Here is a 22570-nt window from a genome sequence, read left to right on the forward strand (position 1 = left end):
TTATTATATGATACAGTAGGGAATCTGATACTACACGAATCCATAACACTTTTAAACCTCACTTTAACAACTAACTTCAAAGTTCACCACTCTTCTAACAACATCAAGACAGACTCAAGTAATCTACTTTTATTCCTTTTCCCTCCTTGGTAAATTAAAGATACTACTAAGCAACAATGAACAGAAGAGACCCAGAAAATATGGACTTGGATAATCTTTCCCAAGTAGATACAGTTACTTATCCAGTTACTTTTTTATTAAAAAGTATCAATAACTTCCCTTGAAGTAATTCCCTAGAAATGTAGTGAATTCTATCAAGATATTGGTGTAACACAACTGATAACCTTCCTTGCTCCTTCTTCAAATCTTAATAGGTTTCCAATTTGTTTTGTGAAATATTATGAAATGTTCATTATACCACATATAAGTTATCATATTGTAGAATGCCTTTAAGAGAAAAGTATAGAATTTGTTCCATCTGCTGGGGCTTTGAAGCCTGAAGAAGCCAGAAAGAAGACTACCAAGAGAACATGACCATGGGAAGCTGGTTAGGGAGATCCTGCCATGGAGTCTCCACTCTCACTGCTGCCCTGCTAAAGCCTAAAGAGTATAAAACAGTCTTACTCTCTTCCTGTTTACGCATTAGACTATAATACTTCCCCTCTTTGTTCTCTTTTGATGTGAACAAATCTTCAGAATATTTTCATAACTTTTCTAGAAACCTTCTAACAAAAAGGTGAAGGCCTTTTGGGAATAGCATCAACCACTAATAAAGAGAAGCCAGGGGTGCCTGGGTGGCTCAGTCAGTGAAGTGTCCGATTCTTGGTTTCGGCTCAGGTCATGATCTCACGGTTTGTGGGATTGAGCTCCCCACTGACAGCATGGAGCCTGCTTGGGAGTCTCTCTCTCTCCCTCTCTCTCTCAAAATAAATAAAAAAACATTTAAAAAGTCTTAAAAGAGAGAGAGAGAGAGAAAGAGAGAGAGAGAGAGAGAGAGAGAAGCCAGCTCATCAACCCTTAAATGAAGAGAACTTTATAGCTCAATGAATGAGCTCAAATGTCTTAGAAAGCAAAGAGCCAATAAGGTTTTTGAGGCTAGACTGCCATCTTTGCACCCAAATACCAAGATGCTGGCTGCTGCAACTCACAACCCAAAATTATATAAGCTGGTTAGAACACTCTTTTTAAATTACTTAAATGCTATTTTTACTTTAGAATAGATCAACATGCAAATACTGTAATGAAATAGGGGTTATCACTTTTAGCTGTATTTTATTTTAGCCAGTAGTTACAAGAATTTTTTTGAGAAAAAACATTAGATCAAGAATCAGTAAGCCAGTCTTTGGGGTGCCTGGGTGGCTCAGTCAGTTAAGCATCTAACTCTTGATTTCAGCTCAGGTCATGATCTCATAGTTTTGTGGGTTTGAGCCCTGTGTTGGGCTCTGCACTAACAGCGTGGAGCCTGCTTAGGATTCTCTCTCTCCCGCCCCCTCTCTCTTTGCCCCTCCCCTGCTCGTGCTGTCCCTCTCTCAAAAATAAATAAACTTAAAAAACAAAAAAAAAGCCAGTCTTCTATCTTACAGAATTTTTTTAATTGCTACATTCAGTAGAAATAAGTTTGGTTGATCTGTGAAGTGAAGTAAGGAAAAAAGAAAAAGGTTAGTTAACAAATTATAAATTCGTATCTTCATGCAAGCAGTGTAAAATATTTGTGAAATGCAAATAGATTAACAGAGTAAAACCTGAAAGCTGGAGGAGGACTTAGGTAAATTATATGCTTAAAGTCACACAGCATGTTACTAATAAAGCTTCACAAGAGTCTCTGTATCTTGACTATGACAGTGCCCTTCTGTGTTTGACTCCTATTGCAAGCCCTCCAGTAAGCCTCTGGGTGAGTTTTCGGACTTAGGACTGGCTTCATGGGTTCTGTCTTATTTTCTTCAGAAGGTCTCAGAGAGTCAGATTATATAGTCACAAACTTTCTCTTTCCTTCCCTTTTCTGAAATTAAGCATACAGGCCCATGACATGTCAGGGTTTTACTGCTAGGAAGACAGATGGGTACAATAAAATTAACTGAGATGCAGATTACCAAAGTTCTAAGAATTAGGAAGCCATTTAAATGTCCCCAAACTCAACCGAATACACATAAACAGAATACTAAATGGGAGGTTTCTCTCTTTAGCAGGGACAAGTCGTGTTAAATCTTTATGTTATATTATTTAATATAAGGACTTCAGGGTTAAAGTATTTCCGAAATTTTTTTTTTAACCACTGGGGAGGTATAAAGAACACTCAACTGGGAACTAGAAGACTTGGTCTAAATCTGGTTTTACTACCTTGATGACTGACTCTGGGTCAAGTCACATAACCTCACTGAACCTTAGTTTATCCATAAAATGATGGTGATATATTAGATCAGTAAGTTTTATACTAGTAATACTTTTAGATGTAGGTCCCAAAAATAGTTTAAGGACAATGAGTATGGGATAATGGTAGGGGGTACCAGGTTATAGGGCTTTACCATCTTGCTTTTCCCATAAGAACGGCATTTGTGCAAAAGGATTCCAAACAAATTCTACTATCTGAAAATCCTTCTCAACTCTAAACTTTCATGATACCAGGATTCCAAACCAGTAAGCACTTTGCTAACCAATATGCACATACTGTATATTTTTTAAAACTTGCATAATTCATTTCTTAAATCTTAAAATTATTTATTTTCAAATGGTTCATTAATTTGTATTGAGATCACTCTCATTTGAGAATCTCAATCATTAAAATCTCCTAACATTAATAAACATGTAGCTCACTTCCAGTTTTCAGTGATCAGTAAAGTGAATCCAAGAAGAAAGTGTGACAAAACAGTCCCCTTCTTTCCAACTTTGATGGGATATCAGAATCTGAAATTATGTAACACTAGAAAAAGCAAATGAATTAGCTACTTTTCGAAACTCTGATATTATACCAATCATTTCTTCCAATATAAAATTACAAGTCGAGGTCACTTGAATTTATTAAACATAAGAATCTTTTCTAAATATGAAACATCAAGTAACAAACAGGAAACTCAGTTGATATTACAGACTTTTTTGCCCAAAACTCTTATAAAAGAATCTTTTCTGTAACTTAAACTCTGAACTTTGACATTACACTTGATCTTTTTGTCCAAAGTGAGGCCAATATTACAGTTTCTGATTTGGGGGGTGGGGGTGGGGGACCCAAGGACATTGTAAGATATTGTACACTTGTATTAGTTTGTTAACACTGCACAGCAGTACTCCAAATAGCACTCCCAAGATCTCTACAACATTCTAGTACAGCTATGTGTAAACCTCCAGGATGGGAATAATAAATGTTAGTATGTTTTTATTTAGGAATATGCCAAACTGATGTTTAACAATCGGATCCTCACATATATATCTAACCCCCAAATTCACAGCAGTGGATAAATAGCTATATTTACGGAATTCACAAGGTGATGGTTTATTCACTGAATGGATAGCTGTTAATCTTTCTTCAGTACGTCAGAGTGCTTCACAGAAACCAAAACAGCCAACCCAAACCTTTCATCCTTTTGGAGAAGGGGAAAGGAAGGAGTTACAGGCCAAACACTCCTAATAACGTCTATAATCTTTAATAACAAGTCACTGACTCACCTATTTTTGCAACAACCCTACAACCTCTCCTTTTTTTGAGGTACATATCCTTTCTTACAATTTGTAAGTCGAGGTGAAAAGTTAAGTAACTTGCCCAAAGTTACACAACCAGTAACCGGTGAAACGAGGGTGCAAACAGAACACTGTGGCTCAAGCTTTAGGTCCCTGACACAACCACCACTACACAGCTTCTCCATCTACCTTACTCTTTAAGACAGGATCGAGACGGGAAAAAAAAAGCCGCTGTTCAAAAGTGAGTAAGGTTCACCTTCACAACGTTAAAGCTGAAAGCGGGCAAATACTGCGTGCTAAAGGGCATAAAATGCACTCTGTGTGTGAGTTTACGTACGTGAGTACACATTTGACTGGCAACTTCAATACAAACTCTAATGCAAGGGTGATAACACCAAATCCTGCCACTGGGAATAGGGTCATTAGAAACTTCTTCCATAATCCCCTTAAACCCTGCTTTGATGACCTGTTGGAACCTGGGGGAACTTGTCTCTGATTCTCTTCTGCGCTCTGCTCGGAAGACTTTCTTACTTCTGCCCAATCCCACAATTCCAAATTTACTCACCGCTGGCATCTCCCCCCCCCCCCCCCCCCCCCGCCCCAGCGCTTCCTAGTCTTCAGGAGAATTTTAACGTGCATGGCTCAGATCAACTCTGGTGTAGTCCAATTAAGTCATAAATTTTTTTTTTAATGGAGGAATCAAACATTACACAGAAAAAAAGTCATTCTAGGCAATGAAATCCCAAGAAACAGAAAGTCAACGATGAGTGTCACAATTTGTGATTGGCATCGTAACAACTCACAACATTTTATCCATTTGTGATGCCGTCGGAAGGTTTCTAGGCAGATAAGCTCAGGAGGCAACGACTAACAGAAATCGTCCTGAGTCTAAGACGTTCCATGTGTTTAATCCTCTTGGCAAAAAGCTAGAACAACAGGGGGAAAACGGCAGGGAAGATGGGCACAGATGACAGGCATGTGGAAGGAGGGAGGCATGTTATGTAGGTTATGGGGCCGGCACGCTGGCATGTGAGAGGTTTCTGGGCGCGACCAGGTCGTCGCAGTACCAACGACGCTGTGTTTATTTACACCGTGTCGCCTGGAAGAAAGCCGGAAAGCTTCAACTGGCCTGTTCCTAACACTGAGAAAGGAGGACATACGCAACTGAACATCTGGATTGCCAGACCGTCGCCCGGGCCCCCGGGGCAGCTGACCAAACCTAGGTTACTCCCTCACCTACGTTCCTCCCATTCGCGCACAAAGAACCGAATGCTTTAGGTCAGCCCTCCGCCTCCTCCTACCCTAATTACCATGGCCTTAATTTCGGGATAACTAAGGCGAGAGGATGAGGCAGAAAAAAAGGAGGGGAGGAGCCCGGGGAGGTCGGTGTCTGAGCTCGCGAGGAGGCCTGGGCCGGAGCAGCCACAGGAATCCTAGGCTGGCAGACGCGCCTCCGCCGCCGATTCCGAGCGCGGCGCCTCTTACCTTCCGCCGCTGCCCCACCACCTCCGCCTCGGTCTTTGCCGTCGCCAACACCGCCCCCCCTCAGGCCCCTCACAACGACGCAGCCCGCGCCCGGAGGCCTCGCGGAGGAACCCCCACCCCGTCTTGCCCTCGGTTTCGCTCGCCTTTCCGGGGGCTTCCCTCGCTTCTTCTACTCCCGAGCGCCCTGAAGCCCCCCTACCCCGGGGCTCGCCTTTACTACCTGGATCCGCTTCTTGTGTCGCCTGCGTTCCGCCATGTTGGCCGCTCCGCCCGGTTCCCTCTGACGTGGAGCGAGGAGGGGCGGAGGGGGGGGGGGGGGGTTGGAAACCTCGCGAGAGCGGGCCGTGGGCCCGTTATGTAATGTGGCGGCTGGCGGCTAGCGTCCCGCGCCGGGCGCCCTGGGAGGGAGAGGGCCCGGGCGAGGCTGGGACCCGGGCCGGCCGGGCTTTGTTGACGCCTTCTCGCCCCTCCTCACTCGCTCCTTTTGTTGCGGGAGCTGGAAATCGCTGGGACGAGAAGGAAATGGAGAAGTTGTGCAGAGAACAGAAGGGCTGGTAAGAACCCTTGGTTCTCAATCCTGACTGAGCATCTGAATCACCTGGGAACTACTAAAATACAGATTCCCGGGCCCCACCCCACTCAGGGTCAGTACGTTTGGGGTGGAGTCTTTCACAGAGAGATAGTATCACTAAGATCCACGGAATTCAGACGTCTCTGTGGCTATTCCTGTGTTTTCAACGAGTCCTGACCCACCCACTCCCCATGTGTAAATTCTTCTAACCCCATTTAAAAGATGGGAAAACAAAGAACTGCGGGGCAGAGATATGAACTGATTTATCTACGTCTCCACAGTTGGTAGATCGCAGAATTGAGACCTAACCTAATTTTCTTTTACCATATGAAGTGCGAGGTAGTACCGCTCACCTAAAACAAAGTTTGGATCCTCCACTCCATTTTCTACGTTGCTTCTCAAAACTGACCTTTAGAATCCAAGAGTTGGAAGCTAGGGAAGTACAAGCAGCTGGTAAGATAAATGGGAGAGAGAACCTAAGAAGTTGGGAGTGAATTACTCTTAAAACTATTATTATTCTAGGGATTCTTAGTCATGCTTACAATTTCAAAATATACTGTCTCCTGGATTTCTCCACTGAATGTCCCAATTAAAAATCCCCACTTCATGTGGCACGTGGCTGGCCCAGTCTGTAGAGCATGGGACTCTTGATCTTGGGGTTGTGAGTTCAAGCCCCACCTTGGGTGTGGAGTTTACTGAAGGAAAATAAGTAAACATTAAAAATAAAAATAAAAAGCACCACTCTCCCCACAAAACCTGCCCCCTTTGCTGTATTTTAAAATTCTGATAACTTCATCACTGGTCACTCAGTTACTCATATTAGAAACTTTGGAGGCATCCCAACCATGCTTCTCTGTCCATCAGTCACCACTCCAATTGATTCTACAACTGAAATGTTTGGAATTCTTCCCTTCCTCACCATTCCTACCGCCATTGCTTTTGATCAGGTCTTTAGCATTACCTACCTGAACTATTATTGCAAGAGCCTCCTAATCATTCTCCCCAACTCTACCTTCTCTACGCCCCAGGCCATCTTCCACTCCCCAACCCCATGGCTCCCCAATTGTGTACAGCATTCGTGATGGCTAATGTTCACACAAGCCAAATGTCAGATGTCTTTTATTTAATATTTATATAAAAACAGCTCAAACGTTCTTTCCAGCATTCTATTTATATATTTGATGGTTGATGGAGGTAGTAGGGAGTTTATCCTAGCCACTTCTTGCTCCGATTTCCCTTTGAATTTAAAGTCTCACTCCTGGGGCGCCTGGGTGGCGCAGTCGGTTAAGCGTCCGACTTCAGCCAGGTCACGATCTCGCTGTCCGTGGGTTCGAGCCCCGCGTCAGGCTCTGGGCTGATGGCTCGGAGCCTGGAGCCTGTTTCAGATTCTGTGTCTCCCTCTCTCTCTGCCCCTCCCCCGTTCATGCTCTGTCTCTCTCTGTCCCAAAAATCAATAAAAAACGTTGAAAAAAATAAAATTAAAAAAAAATAAATAAATAAAGTCTCACTCTTGTCATTGGACTGTTCTTTCTTTCCCCAATGGGAAGCATTGCCCCTCCTGCTGTCTTTTGCCCAAGCAAAACTTTGCTTTGCCCCTGAGCTCTGTTACTTCTTCTCCCTAGGGCTCTTTCTGAAAGAGAAATGGAGGTCTTCACTCTGTACTGGATTCCTTTGGGCTTATAGACTCATTACCATGTTTTACTAAACAAAGGGTTCCCCACTGTGGATTGCCTCTCTGGAGGACTGTTAAATAGGTGGGGATTTGAAAAATTCAATTTCTTGGGTTCTACCATCCCAGTGATTGGAAGGAAATAGTATATAGAAATATATTCCAGGGGCTCTGGGTGACTCAGGCCGTTAAGCTACTGACTCGATTTCAGTTCAGGTTGTGATCTTGCCATTCTCAAGATCGAGCCCCCAAGTCAGGCTCTGCTTGGGGTTCTCTCTTTCCCTTTCTTTTTGCCCCTCCCCTGCTCTCGGTCTCTCTTTCTCACTCAAAGTAAATAAACTTAAAAAAAAAAAAGAAATATATTTACATTGATCAGACTTAAGTAAACTAGAAACTGGTACATTCATATTTTGTTTTAAATAACACTGTCTTTAGGTCCATTGTATATGTTAAACATATATATGTGTGACTAAATCAAAAAGAAAGAAATTATAGGGAAGTATAGCAAATGAAAGCCAGGCCTTTTTTGGACATGGTTTTTATAAGAGCATTTAAAAATACGTAGCTAGGGTGCCTGGGTGGCTCAGTCAGTTGAGCGTCTGACTCTTGATTTCTGCTCAGGACATTATCTCACAGTTGTGAGATCAAGCCCCAAGTCTGGCTCTGCACTGAGCATGGAGCCTGCTTGGGATTCCCTATCTGTCCCTCCCTCCCTTCCTCCCTCCCTCTCTCTCAAAATAAATAAACTTTAAAAAATAAAAATAAAAAAACCGTAGTTAATGACTTAAAGTTGTTATCACAAAGAAAAATAAATTTAATATAAATATATTTAATATAAAATAAAAGCCCCATTTTATTTGAAAGTTGATTAATATTTTAAAATTAGCTGATTCTTTAGACTTCTAGTATAAATAGGAAATGGCATGAACAAGATATTGAGTATGTATCATTGGAAAACAAGCATTTTTTGTTTTGAAAAAGTACTATATATTTAACATGATAATATTTTTAAAAATATTTTTATGATTAATATTAAAAAATCACTTTGTCTTTTTAACTGAAATAGTAATTATTTTGTCTTATCAAACACAAATCTTAGCAGTATCATTCTCATTCAGATACCATGAATATGAATGAGATACTCTCATTCAGACACTGGATTTCCTTATTTTCACTTTATCAGTCAGAGTTCAGTGCATAAAAGAGAAACTAGTCTAGGTGTTTTAATAAGAAAGGACTTCCAGGGCCCCTGTGTGGCTCAGTTGGTTAAGCGTCCAACTCTTGATCTTGGCTTAGGGCATGATCTCATGGTTTGTGGGATGGAGCTCCGTGTCAGGTTCTGCACTAATAGTCCAGAGCCTGCTTGAAATTCTCTTTCTACCCCTCTCCCACTCACACTGTCTCAAAATAAATAAACATTTAAAAAATAAAGAAGAAAGGAACTTAATTAGGGGAATTTGATGTTTCCCAAATCCTTGAAAGGCTTGGGACTGTCTGAATGACTGCTAGAACCCTGCAGCATAGATCAGTTAGGGAGATCTCTATCTTTGGCGGGGGGGGGGGGGGGGGGGGGGGTCAGGAATCCACTATTAGAAATACTGAGTCCAAGAAATTACTAGGATAACTGTTCTGTTAGGAAGCCAGCATCAGAGGTTGTTGCCAGCACTGCTACAACTGCCTCTTAATTCCCACAATCAAGACTGGACACTGCAGTGAAGCTATAGAAAGACCCTGTAACTCCATGACCTTGCCTGCTAGCAGAGAAAAGGCCAGCAGCAGCAGGAAGAGGGTGTCATTACTTGTGTCCTGATATCCTGCCACTGCATCGAATTAGAACCAGAACTCTAATTGTAAGGTAATCGGGAGATGAAGATTTTAGCTTTTCATCTTCTGCTGGGTGCTAGCTGACCATATCCAACAACTGTCTTCTTCCTTAGAATCACCTAGCTCATGCCTACCTTTCCTCCTTCATCTTTGACACTGTGGGACATCTTTGACACAAAGTCCATCTTTGACACAGGGTTGTCGAGCACAATGGCCGAGAAAGAATTCTTGAGATGTCTTCTGGAGCAACTTAGTAAGGTTATTTAAGCAGCACGAGGACAGGACCCTTGGGCAGAAAGAGCTGTACTTTTGCTGTATGAAGCTGGTGGTTATAGGCTTAGTGCTCAAGGTAGAGGGGATGTATAGGGAGTATTAGATCATGTTTCCTTTGAATTTCTATCCATAAATTTCTACTCATAAATCTACTTTAGTAAGATTTCTGTGGTCCTTATCATTCAGCTCAATATTAACTATTGGCAAGATATACAGGCAGTCATGAGACCCTTTCAGAATGTAGCAACCAATGCGTGTTTGATCCTTATCGAAACTATGTAGGCTATTAGGTCAGCCTTCTAGGCTAAAGGCAAACATTCTTCTGTTTCTATACCTCATCCATACCACAGTTCTCCTCCTATTCCCTCATCCCTCCACGTGCACTTTCACACTTACATGTCTACTATTTTTTCCCCTTTCCACTTGCCATATCCTTCAAGGGTCAGGTAACAGGTCACCTCCACAGCAAAACCTGCCCTGAATTTTCTCTTCAGCAGACTCGGTTGTTTCTTTCTCTGCCTCTTATAACATTTTATGCACTCACTGTTAGTATATAAGTTCACATTATAATTTGTTGTGTCCTTTCTACCAGACCGTGAACCATTCAGAGTCAATGTCTAGTCCAGTGCCTACTTCATGTAATGTCTAAATAGGGTGTCTGTCTGATCGGATAAGGGACCCAAATGTAGAGCGACCATTGAGTGGAAGCCAGTGGCATGGGTAGTGGAAGAATTTACCTGATGCAGAACAAAGAAGATAGAAGATTACTGAATACACCACAAGGGATCAGTGGAAAGGGCAGCAGAGAGGCTGTCTGCAACAAGGCAATGGGTGGGGGCTGTTTCTAAAGGGGGAAGAGGAGGAAGTATGACAACATATGGAATTCTCCCTTTTTTGGTAACTGTGCCTGACTGTAAGCCGCCTATTGACCAGTTAGGGCCTATGGGTATTTTGAGGTGGAGCACCTGATTGGCCTGTCTGTATTCAGCCAGGTGGTCACCTGTGGCCCTTTCTACATTCCATTGCTCAAGCCTGTTTGCCTACAAGCAGACTCTACATTCCCCACCCCCCCCACCCCCGACAGATCGACAATGACAAATCTTTGGCATTTGGGCAGAAGTCTCATCTTCAGTAGCTTCTTCCCACTGAATGAGGAGCCTATAGACGACATGATCTAAACTTGTTGCTTCATCAGGGGTTCTGTGAAGTTATGGAGGGGACCCTCTGATGGTATGGGCTGGACTCCCTGTTGAACCATCATTCATATGTGGAATTGTTGAATTCTAGAAGAGACAAATTTAACAAAGAGATTAAAGATAGGGGGACCAATAATTAAGAGCGTGACTACTGAGGACAGGGGTCTTAAGAAGGGAAGGAGTCAGGATAGCCATGAACAGTTTCCTTTTCAGGAAAACCATCCTTGTGTTGCATCCCAGAAGAAGGAAGCTAAAAGAAGGTTACAATGAGAAAGACAAAGCTTAGCCCCAAAAGGGGTTGTGACTGTATTGTAAGAGCAGAACAGCAAGGGGAAACAGTTCCAGGTAAGTTATGATTTCTGACTGAGTAAATCTGGAGGGGTCATCCTGAAGGGAAAGGTTGAGAATGAAGTCTTGGAATTGGGAAGGAGAAATCGTGAATTTCAGAAGGAAAGAATTGAGAAAGTTTTTCTAAGATAATGTCATAGAATGATTAAATGCAAGAGAGTGGGGGATTGGCAAGGGGCCGGATTCATGGGTGTCTAGGTCTCCGGGTGTGTATCATCTGAGTCTTGTTTGAGTAACAGGCATAGATCTCCAATTGGCTCACAACTGTACTTGGCAGAGGGCTCCACATCTGGGGCTGGAATGCTCTTGATTCTGGAAAGATGAATCCACAGGGAGAAGCCATGAAGTTTTACCACTGTTGGGAGTGGTCAAGAGAACCTGATAGGGCCTGATCCAGTCCGGTTTGAGTGGCTTTTTGTCCTGTGAAAGAGTCTTAAGGTATATCCAATCCCTGGATGTAAGTTTTGGATGTATGTTACCTAAGAAAGAGGGGTCAGGTTTTGGACTGCACTGGTTTGGTGGTCAGTTTGTCCTAGGGATATAACATATGGTGTAATTAGAATAACAAAAATTAAAAGAAGCCCATGGAAGACAGCTGACAAGCCTTCCTCTAGTCCAGGAGTTTAACCAATCATTAAAGTAAAAAGAGGGATCATTTAAAGCACCAATTTGAGTATTCATGTTAGTTAGAAACCCAGAAATATTTTCGTGGTAATCTGGACTATATACAGAACCCTCTGTTTTAATGAAGCTTAGGTTCCTCTTTGAGCTGCAGTCAGGATATCAAGGGCCATTCAGTTTTGGAGGGCTATCTTTTGGATTTGTGAGTGACGGCCTATTGAGCTTAGTTAAAGGTGGCTGCTGTGTGCTTGGCTAAAGCCTCTACTTGCAATTTTATATCACTAGAGGCAGTTCCTGAGACAAATATGCCTAATGGATAAAACCATCAAGAAGCCCTCTTTGTTTGATGTCTAGCCTTAACAATATCCTAATTACGAGGAATCACTGACAAGTGGGAAAAGACTTGTCTGGGGATATGGGTATCCCCAAGTGCATCATCCAATCCAATCTTAAGGAAAGTGGGGCCATTTGTTGTTTCCTTGAGTCCATAGTTAATCCCACGGAGTGGGGAATGCTCTGGATTTTAAGGAACTATTTTGTCATCCCAGACACAGAATTGGTCAAGGTGATAGTTGAGTTATACAGTTGACAGGGAATCCATTCCATTTTCCAGATGTTCAAATAATCATATGTCCATGGGATCCTCTTATTATCCCCATAGAATAACAAGCATGAAGACTGTCTATACATAAGCTATGGTGGTGATTTCTCTGAAGTTTACCTCAAGTTGTCTAGCTTAGGCAGACAATAAACATTTCAGGACAATCAGAACTAGAATTTAACATTTGCAAAGGTGTGTTACTGAAAACTAATTTTTTTTCTTTAAAATCCCCCCTTATTTACAGAGATAGCCAAATCAAGACTTATTTGTTTGAAAAATAAGTCCAATTTTAACAAACTTGGCCAATTTTTTTCATACTCAGCAAGAATAGTGATTGATCATACAGATTTCTAAAATCTGTTTTGCTGGAACTTTTCATAAGGAATCCAGATTGAACTTTCAGTAGCCTCTCTAGGCTACAAGCCCACCCAAATACTTGTCAGACATGCCTGCAATACCTGTCGATTTGGGTGAAGTTCTCTTCTTGAGGTTTCCAAATATCCTGAGATCCCTGCACCTGCCAGGAAGTGACATTCTTTACTCACCTGGTAAGGCTGCTGGGAACTCTGTAAGCAAAGTATCAGGCCAACATTTCCAAGGGGCTTTATGGCTCCATGTTTCATAAAGTCAACCTTAGTTCCTTAAAGCTGTTTGGTCATATCAGAGTCTATGAATGTCACTCTCAAATATGACATTCCAGTCAAAGCCTTGGTAAAATAACCACTGTTTCCAATGGTACCCTGTTGCAAGGAGAAGAGATTCTTATTGAACTTCTGCAAATAACTATGATTGTCAAGGAAGAGAGAATACTCAGAGTTTCTGAATTCAGAGGTTTCAGGTCGAGGGAAAAGTTAAATGCTTCAATTGGTTCACAAATGAATACTTTATCACATTTCTGTAAGTCACAGATATCCTAAGAGAAAGTTTCCTTATCTGGAAGAGCAAACATTAGAGAGCCAGCAATGTTTTAAATAAGAGTCACAAAAACTGTAATTCTTATTCAGTTTGAATGCAGCTTTAGTTTTACTTTCCAAAATTCTTACTCATTTTAATGCTTTAATAATCAGAATATTGAGTGATGACCTTATACCAGAACATAACATGCCAAATAAACAAGCCTAATTAGTCAAAGAGACTTTGTTTACAATTTAAATCTCAGGGAAGTTTGTTAAAAAAATCTCAGAAAGTTTTAAAGCACCAGATTAAGTAGGATTACAGCTAATCAAAGACCTGATAAAGACAAAACATAGAAACTGGTTTTTCCGGGCAGATTAAAAAAGACAAAAAACAAAAAAACAAAACTTTGTTTACATTTGCTTATCAAGAACAGACCAACAATCCAAAAACACTTTTATTAACAGAGAGAAAGCAGCATTTCAACCTTATACCAGTGTACTTTTATTTATTTATTTATTTATTTATTTATTTTTTTTATTTTTTTTATTTTTTTTATTTTTGGGACAGAGAGAGACAGAGCATGAACGGGGGAGGGGCAGAGAGAGAGGGAGACACAGAATCGGAAACAGGCTCCAGGCTCCGAGCCATCAGCCCAGAGCCTGACGCGGGGCTCGAACTCACGGACCGCGAGATCGTGACCTGGCTGAAGTCGGACGCTTAACCGACTGCGCCACCCAGGCGCCCCTATACCAGTGTACTTTTAAAATCCATTCATTTCTCAAAGCACCTGCACGGCTCATTCAGTTAAGCAGCTGACTTCGGCTCAGGTCATGATCTCACGGTTCTTGTGTTCAAGCCCCACATCGAGCTCTGTGCTGACAGCTCAGAGCCTGGAGCCTGCTTTGGATTCTGTGTCCCCCTCTCTCTCTGCCCTTGCCCCTCTTGCACTCTGTCTCCCTCTCTCAAAAATTAATAAACAGTAATAAATAAATAAATAGAATCCATTCTTTTCCATCTTAGTCTATCCTGACCATGCATAAAATTCCTTTCCAAAGACTTCCCTTCATAAACCTTCTACAGTTTTCCTTTACATTCAGATTTGTGTCACACACCATTTCTCTGCAAACAATCAGTCTCATTTTAGGACAAAATTACTTTCTTTTACCGTCAACAAAAATGTGTTCCCGTCCCTTATATCTTTCTTACACATCTCCTACTTTCCTACATACAGAGTTATTTCCCTTATTTCCATGAGTCTAATTATTTAGCAGAATTTTAACTCTTAGAAATCTTAGTCTCCAGTGAAAACTAGTAACCAATTGTGAACTATTATATCAGAATTCTGTGGGTGGCAAATTTATGAATCAATTAAACACAAAGCATGTTTCCCAACAGACTCAAATATCCTTGTTTTTTTTGCAATAAGATGTCAAAAGCAGATAAACCTTATGTTTAATAATCAATGCTTCAGCATTTCATCCTCTTTGGAAAAGACCTAGATATCCAATGAATTCATCCAATTTATCATTCAAGCAAATTTTAAAGTTTCAGGTTACCAAACAGTTTGAAATCTGTCTTAACAATTACTGATGAAAACTTTGAGACATCTTTTGCTAACAAATTGCAACAGAGATCATGAGCTTATTTAACCTTCAGCAAACTTTGGTAGAATAAAAGTTTCAATTAGCTTAAATAGCGAATTATGTTTTAAAAGTCAATCAATTTGTTCCCCATTGCCAATTTTTACCTAGGGCACCTATGAAGAAATCTGAAGTCGGTGGTGTAAGTCCAAGGGGGTGCTTTTTGCTTGTAGACAGCAAGGGGAGGAAAGGAGTCAATGGTGCTGGAGGCACCAAAGGTGGTGTAGGAGCCAGATTTGCAGGCCACACCCAAGGTGGTGCAGAAACAGGAGGAGGGGTGGGGAGAGGCAGAGGTGAGGTGCTGCCTGAGGGCTGAGAAAAAGGACTCCCAGTTCTAAAGCATGTAAGCTTGGACAGAAGAGCAAAAGCCATGTTTTTTGTTTGTTTGTTTTTTCTCATCCACAAGTGGAAATGGGTAGTCCATGCTGGGCCAGAGAAGATAGAGAACCTCCCCAAAACAAAAGTGGCAGCTGCTTGGGAATATTCCTTAAAGTCCCCTTCCTGAGGTAGACTAACCACAGTTCACTCCAGATATCATAGCCATTAACATGGGAAATGAATGAGGGGGAAGCTGCCAGATATAGCCAAGAGTAACCTAGGTCTATTAGGAGGAGGAACAGTGAAAGAGTCAGTGGCCAATGTGTCAGGAGGTGTTTTGTTAGCAGCCAAACACATTCTGCAAGAGGCTCCTAGGTCGAGGTCCTGATTCAGGGCCATGAAACCAAGCAAGACACATTTGAGACTTCTGACCATTTGGAGGAGTTCTAGCAAAGGAGGTCAAGCTGGAAAATAGTATCTAAGAAAGAGTTCATGGGAGGGTCATACCTCTTGACCTGGGAGTTTGTAGTGAGGCCTGGAAACATCCTTAGGCCTTGGGGTCAAGTTTGATCTAGCTTTTCTTTTCTTTTTTTTTTAAACTTAATTAATTTTTAAAATTTACATCCAAGTTAGTTAGCATATAGTGTAACAATGATTTCAGGAGTAGGCTCCTTAATGTCCCTTAGCCATTTAGCCCATCTGCCTTCCCACAACCCCTCCAGCAACCCTCTGTTTGTTCTTCATATTTAAGAGTCTCTTATGTTTTGTCCCCCTCCCTGTTTTTATATTCTTTTTGCTTCCCTTCCCTTATGTTCATCTGTTTTGTATCCTAAAGTCCTCCTATGAGTGAAGTCATATGATATTTGTCTTTCTCTGACTAATTTCACTTAGCATAATACCCTCTAGTTCCATCCATGTAGTTGCGAATGGCAAGATTTCATTCTTTTTGATTGACGAGTAACACTCCATTGTACATATATACCACAAGTTTGATCTAGCTTTTAAGAACATAACCCAAAGGTGAATGGAAAGGAAGAGAGGGGGTTTGTCCCATAGTGGGAAAGACCGGCTGCTGATTTCCAAAGGGGCATCCTTCCAAAGGGAACGGAGCTCCGACTCGTGGTCATGATTTCAGCCAGGGTGTCCTGCTGACCTGAAAAAGGACCAGACCTAATACAAAGTGATCGACTCTTCTGGTGGTGTCCCACCACAGGGAGGGTTGCGGCTAATATGGGACGACTGACTCTTTTTGTGGTGGCTGCACATACAAGGTGACTGACACCTTTGGGGCATCCCACCAAGCTGGGTGGTCCCACCAAGAAAAGGGTCCCTGCAAATTGCCTGGCACCTCTTGTTGGGGTGTCCCCTAGCAACAGGGAGAGCCGACCACTGGTTAGGCCAGACCGTCAGGCAAAGGAGTAGGACACCACCACTCAGATGGGTAGGAACACGTTCGTCTGGAGATCAAGATGGCAGCTGGCTCCACAGGAACAAAGGGAAAGGCTGCTAAGAGTTAGCCAACGTCAGAAAAGGGCCCTGAGAGGCCTGAGAAAATTAAAACTTAAAAGCTTAAGTTATGGGAAACTGAAACCTAACCAAGCTTAACCAGCTTGTTCCGCTTCTGTACAATTGCTTGGCACACCCATGTATTCCTGATCAATCATTGTTGCCTGGCACATCCGTATATTCCTGATCAACCATTGTTACTTGGCACATCCGTGTACTCCTGATCAATCATTGTTGCCTGGCACATCCGTGTATTCCTAATCAATCATTGTGATACCCGTACCCCCGGTTGTGGTCTGACCTAAAGGTAGGAACCAATCGAATACTGTTAAGTGTCCAACTTTAAACACCAACCAATCGCAGCTCTGTAACTGTGGAAAATTCCTGATTTCCCCATGACTTGTTTGTACCTGTCTATAAAAAGGGTGTAAAAACCTCTCTCAGGGCCTCTTGGCGTCACTGGCAACGGGGGCGCAGAGGTCCAGGTTCGAACCTGCAATAAATGACCCTTGCTGCTTAGCTTTGACTCTGGACTCTGGTGGTTCGTTTTTGGGGGTCTCTTAGACTCTGGGCGTTACAGCCCAACCAAGTCTGCAAGCTCTGTGGATTCACCCTGGGCGGGCTGCCAGTCGTGCCAGACTTTGGGAGCAGATCTCAGGGGTCAGAGTGAGAAAGCAGAGGAAAAGGGCCCTTGGCCCTCTCAGGCGCAGAGGGTCCAACCTGCTCGCCCTCAGACCTTTAGACCCCACCCAGGAGCCGCCCCGGCTGGAGGACTTAAAAGTTGTCTGGGAAGTACTAGGGAGGGCCAAAAAGAGAAAAGAGAGGGAGGGAAGGATCCCTGCAAAGGGCAAAAGGGGAAATCCCTCACCCTTTTAGGCAAGGGTGGTCAGGCTGGTTCCCCTTTGGGGATTTGGATCCTCACCGAGGAAGTAACCTTGGCAGGAAGTCGTCAGTTCTCCAACGAGAGAAAGTCCGGAGAAATTCCTGGAGAGTCTGGGGTGAGTCCCAGACTGGCAAAGGCTCTTTCCTTGTCCTTGGGCAGTGTTCCCCCAAATCTGGGGGGAGGGGGGCGGGGGGGGGGCTAGGTCAGCATAAAGTCGTTAAGCCTCAGACCTTGATTTCATCTCTAGTCCTGACCTCAGGGTTCATGAGATGTAGCTGCACAGCGAGCTACAGCGAGGGATTCTCTCTCCTGTCTCTGACCCCCACTCCTCCCGCCAACTTTTGCGCCTGCGCACTCGCACTGTCTCAAGATAAATAAACATTAAAAAAAAAAGTACTAAATTCCTTTCCTAAGCTATACTTTGTAAAGAAACGGATTTACGGGGGGTGGGGGTGGGGGTGGAGAACTTTCCTCTTCCATCCACCTTCTACCCAGGAATTGCTGATCCGAAGGTCAGTGTAGTTAATACTCTTATTATCATAATAAAACAATGGCCAGCAGAGATCTAGTCATATTGTTACAAGGACAGACCTGAATTACCTAAGAATTTTCACATACAATTGCCATTCTGACATTCAAGTTTTGGTAAGAAAATAAATGCTGAAAGCTTAAAGTGTGCTTTTAAGAAATGCCTGAAGAATTCTACACATGACTAATCAAAGGAGAAATTTGCTTGTCTAGTCTTAAATTCCAGACTGAAGTTACTTCTTTCAATTAACATGTATGCTTTTATTACGTCCACAAACCAATAGTGTAATAAATGAATTTTGTTCAGTCATGGTTTTTAAAATTTATTTTTAACTTTTTTTCAACTATCCATCTTGAAAACCTTTCAGAGTTACGAAAAAGTTGCAAAAAAGAATGTGAAGAATTATCATCTACTCTTTATCCACCTTACAGATGTTAGCGTTTTCTATAACCACAGTACCATTTTCAAAGCAGGAAACTAATTTGACAGAATACTACCTAGTAATCTATAGTCCTTATTCAAATTTTGTCATGTCCTACTAATGTTTTTTGTTTTTCCTGCTCAGGATCCAATCCTGCATTGCATTTAGCTTTCACGATTCATTAGTCTTTAATCTTTAAAAAAAAAAAATCCTCAATTTTTCTTTGTCTTTCATGACTTTGACTCTTTGGAGGGCACTGGCCAGTTAGAATGTTGCTCAATTTGGGTTTGTCTGATATTTCCTCTTGATTACGTTCAGATGACACATTTTGGGCAAGAGTATCACAGAAGTGACATTGTGCCTCTCAATGCATCCTATCGGCAGGAACATGTTTGATGTGTCCCATCCCTGGTGATGCTAATTTTGATCACTTAAGGTAGCACCTGGCAGATTTCATTGCTGGAAAGTTACTGTCTTCCCTTTGAAATTAATAAGCATCTAATGAGGTGACAGTCTGAAACTATGTAAACATTTTGCTTTTCATGATACTTCTGCCCACTCATTTTAGGGTCCATTAACCCTAAAATAATTATTACAATTGTGTTTGCCAAATGGTAATTTTCTGTTTCCATCATTCCTTCTACACTTATTAGTTGGGATACTACTGTAGGGAACAGTTTATTTATTTATTTATTTATTTAGTCCTCAGTTTGGCTCGACTCTCTGGAAACCATCACTTAGGAAAGGCTTGGGAATGGGAGACAGCACAGTGATCTTTGGGTACTATGCTCTCTGTTCCACCCCACAAGAACTCCCTTTTGTGCTATTTGTGCAGTTGTATTGTTGGGGGAGAGGGTCTGGAAAAGAGCTCATGTGGTTTTGTGGAAGGACCTAGGGAACATCTCTCATTGTGAATCTGTTTGTATCCACTTCTCTATATCCGGGCTGAACATCTTTGCGAGAAAAAGACTTTGAGCTCTGTGATGGCATATCCAACATGTGTGATGGACTGGCAGGGTGCTCACCGGAGGAGTGATGTGGCGCATGAGAGTAATAGGAGTAACTTATAAGAGAAGAAAGAGCCTGGTGGGGAAGTCAGACCCAGAAACAGAGCTCCAGAGGGGGTGGAGACTGTACTACTTACCTAAGCACAGACCTCTGCCAAGGTGTGACCCTTGGCAATGGTTGTTTAGTGTATTAATTAAAATAACTGTGAAACTAAATGCACTAATGCTTTGGATTCAAGCAACCTTGCCGTGGGACCCTGTACTGCGTCTCCTGAGCATCACCCAGAGGGAGCAATCTCCTCCTCACCTTCTAAGATCAACATTTGGACCTCTAACCTCAAGGACAACATTTCACTTCCAACTCCACCAGAGCAGCTGCAGGACTCTAGCTCAGTGACCCTAGATGTAGTTCCAGGCATTACTGAGTTTCGAATCCACCAGGACGCAAGGCACAGCTCTGGGCACAGGAACAGTTTAGTTCTGTGTGTCACTTCTATGGAACCATCAGCCCCTGAAGTTGGAAACCTAGCCGAACTTGCCAGAATGGCAAATAATGGGCATTACCGATTCGTGTCAGTAATTACCGACTCATGGACACATGTAAGATCCTGAGGATTCTAGCAAATTTCCAGAAATAAGGACACTGTTAGAGATTGGGCCTCTTACAGATAGTTGAGCAAGTGGGACTGAGGTACTATTAAGATTTAGATACTAATATCAGCAGGGTTTCGTTTGTACCTGTTGTCTTAAGGTAATGAGACAACAGGATCTAGAGTTGAAACAATAATTTTCCCTAGCCTACTTAGTCTTCAGAACACACACATTAGCTATTTCCAACCCATGAAACAAGCAGATCATCATGAAACATCCTCCTGTTGCAAATGAATAATACTAATTGTGTCATCCTTATTTAGTTCTTTTTCTTCTATGTGACTTTAATTGTGCTAATCCAGGATTCAGGTGATGAGCTTTAAAAAATTTATAAGAAGTAACCCAGAGGCAATTATGGCTACTATGCAGCTGAGTGCCCACCTACCAGCAAAATCTAACATGGGGTAATGCATGGACAGTCCTGACTGAAAACTTTTGTCTTTCAGTAAGCTTGGAAAATTGAAGAGACAAAGTAAAGAATCCAAGGAACAAGTTACAAAGGTACGTGTGATTTTCCCTTTTGTGAGCACATTTGGTGTCTTCTCTTGCTTTTCTAGATCCCCTTTCTACCCTTTAGTGGATTGCTTTGTGATCAGGAGGCCAATCAGTGGTCTCCCTCCCGCTCAGCCTTCTGCTTACATTCAGCCAATGGAGAGTGCTGGCAGGAGATTGGAGGGTGGGAAGAGAGGGTCAGGTTGCTTAGTCTGCTGGTTCACTTCCCTGCTGGGAGGCAGTGGTCTGTTTGTGCCCTTGGCTGAAGATCACAGCTCTTGCTAGGTGAGCCTCTCCATTCAGATCTCTCAGTTGGGGTTCTGGAAACAGTTTCCTTCCCTTGGCCCTTGAGGTTTAGGCTTAAGATAGGCTCCAGATGCTGCCAGATTGAGAAGACACAGGCAAAGAACTCTGGAAAAAAGAGCCTCAGGAGTGAGGGAATGCTGGATGCCGGTGGGTGGGCGGGCTTGATAATGGAAACATGGGGGGCGGGGGTGGGGGTCGTGGGGGGGTTGTGTCAGTCTCTCCTTTTGTCTTCAGATGGTAGAGTATGAACAGGTAACTCCAACAGGCATTTTTGCTACTTCCTACAGGATGAGCCTTACTAATTAAAATTATACTGATATTTTTCACCTGTAACACTAGCAAAGATCAAAAGTTTTGATGAAACTGATGGCAAGAGTGTGGGGCAGGCAGTAGGCACCAACCCCATTGCTGGCAACAGTGTAATATTTTGTCACATGAAAAAAAAAAGCACCAAGCATAGTATGTTAATGCTTTCATAAAAAGGGGGGGTTGGGGGGGAGCGGGTAAAACAATATATGTACATTTTTTCTTGTTATGGTAGAGTGATTAATAGCTGGAAGACAGGATTGGAGCCGAGGTATAACACTGTATCCCTTCTTGAGCCATGTGACCATAGGCAGTATTTCTTTTTAACTTTAAAATCCAAAGTTTAGAAACAAAAGAAGTAAGAGCAGCCGCCGCCGCAGCAGCAGCGACTCTAGCTGAACACAGAGGACTGCTTTCCTAGCTGCAGTGGAAACCGCCCTGACTCCACAGGAACAGTAGAGCCCAGATGTTAGGCCCACATCCCATTTGGCGGCCACAGCAGCGATAGCTGGATGGGCAAAGCCTGGCCTAGACCCCAGGAATCAAAGACAACACTTCCGACCAGGCCTGGCACTGTGGTGGGACGAGCGGAGGGGCAAACTGTCCCAAGTTAGAGGAAATGAGTAAGAATTGGGTACATTTCAGTCATGTTGGGAACAGACAAATCTGTTCTGACTGATCATTTGGAAAAAGCAGACACTGGAGGTGGTGAGTTCCAAAGCCCTGGTGCACGTGAGTGGACGGACTTGCAGGGGCAGGGCTTGCCCAGCATGGTCCTTCGCAGTCCCCCACTACACTTCACCTGCCCTCCACTTAGGCAGGTGAAGAGGCGCGGTCATGAAGGAAACCAATTACCAATCACTTCCCTGTCTCAACCTGTTTTGATATTAGGCTTTCTTTGATTCAGTTGTTAGGTTCCTTTACCAAGCAGAATCATCACTCACAGATGGGTGAAGAGCGGTTCTCTGCTTGTGTCCTTCAGAGTAGGGAGGAGTGGGGAGGCAGGTATTTTATGACACAACAAAGTGTAAAGCCATGAAACAAGAGAGGGAGCCTCAGACAAAATTGCAACATTCATCTGAGAATCTGACTAAAAATGAATAAAATCCACACATGGATGTTTTTATTATTCTGTTTTTCTTTGCTGGTTTTCATGCTTTCAGTTTTCCCAACTTAGCCATGAAAATGCTTTCTTTGTTTTGTTTTGAGTAAACTCTACCCCCAACATGGGACTTCCACTCGCAACCCCAAGATCAAGAATTATATGCTACTGAGGCGTCTGGGTGGTTCAGTCAGTTAAGCATCTGACTTCAGCTCAGGTCATGATTTCATGGTTTGTGAGTTTGAGCCCCGTGTG

General features: G+C 42.7%; 2 protein-coding genes across 2 annotated transcripts in view; one reads left to right on the forward strand and one right to left on the reverse strand.

Annotated features, from left to right (window-relative positions):
- The window catches only part of SEC62 (SEC62 preprotein translocation factor), a 24464-nt gene extending 18973 nt beyond the window's left edge, over nt 1-5491 (reverse strand). Inside the window, exon 1 of the mRNA XM_078432179.2 lies at nt 5375-5491. Coding sequence (XP_078288305.2) covers nt 5375-5410 — 36 coding nt within the window. The 5' untranslated portion in view covers nt 5411-5491. The remainder of the gene's footprint in view (nt 1-5374) is intronic.
- LOC132683370 (uncharacterized) overlaps nt 5439-22570 on the forward strand; it is a 22743-nt gene continuing 5611 nt past the window's right edge. Inside the window, exons 1-2 of the mRNA XM_078432181.2 lie at nt 5439-5708; nt 20556-20610. Coding sequence (XP_078288307.2) covers nt 5515-5708; nt 20556-20610 — 249 coding nt within the window. The 5' untranslated portion in view covers nt 5439-5514. The remainder of the gene's footprint in view (nt 5709-20555; nt 20611-22570) is intronic.

Source organism: Panthera onca, chromosome C2 (genome assembly GCF_046562875.1).
Source record: "Panthera onca isolate mPanOnc1 chromosome C2, mPanOnc1 haplotype 2, whole genome shotgun sequence".
NCBI classification, from domain to species: domain Eukaryota; kingdom Metazoa; phylum Chordata; class Mammalia; order Carnivora; family Felidae; genus Panthera; species Panthera onca.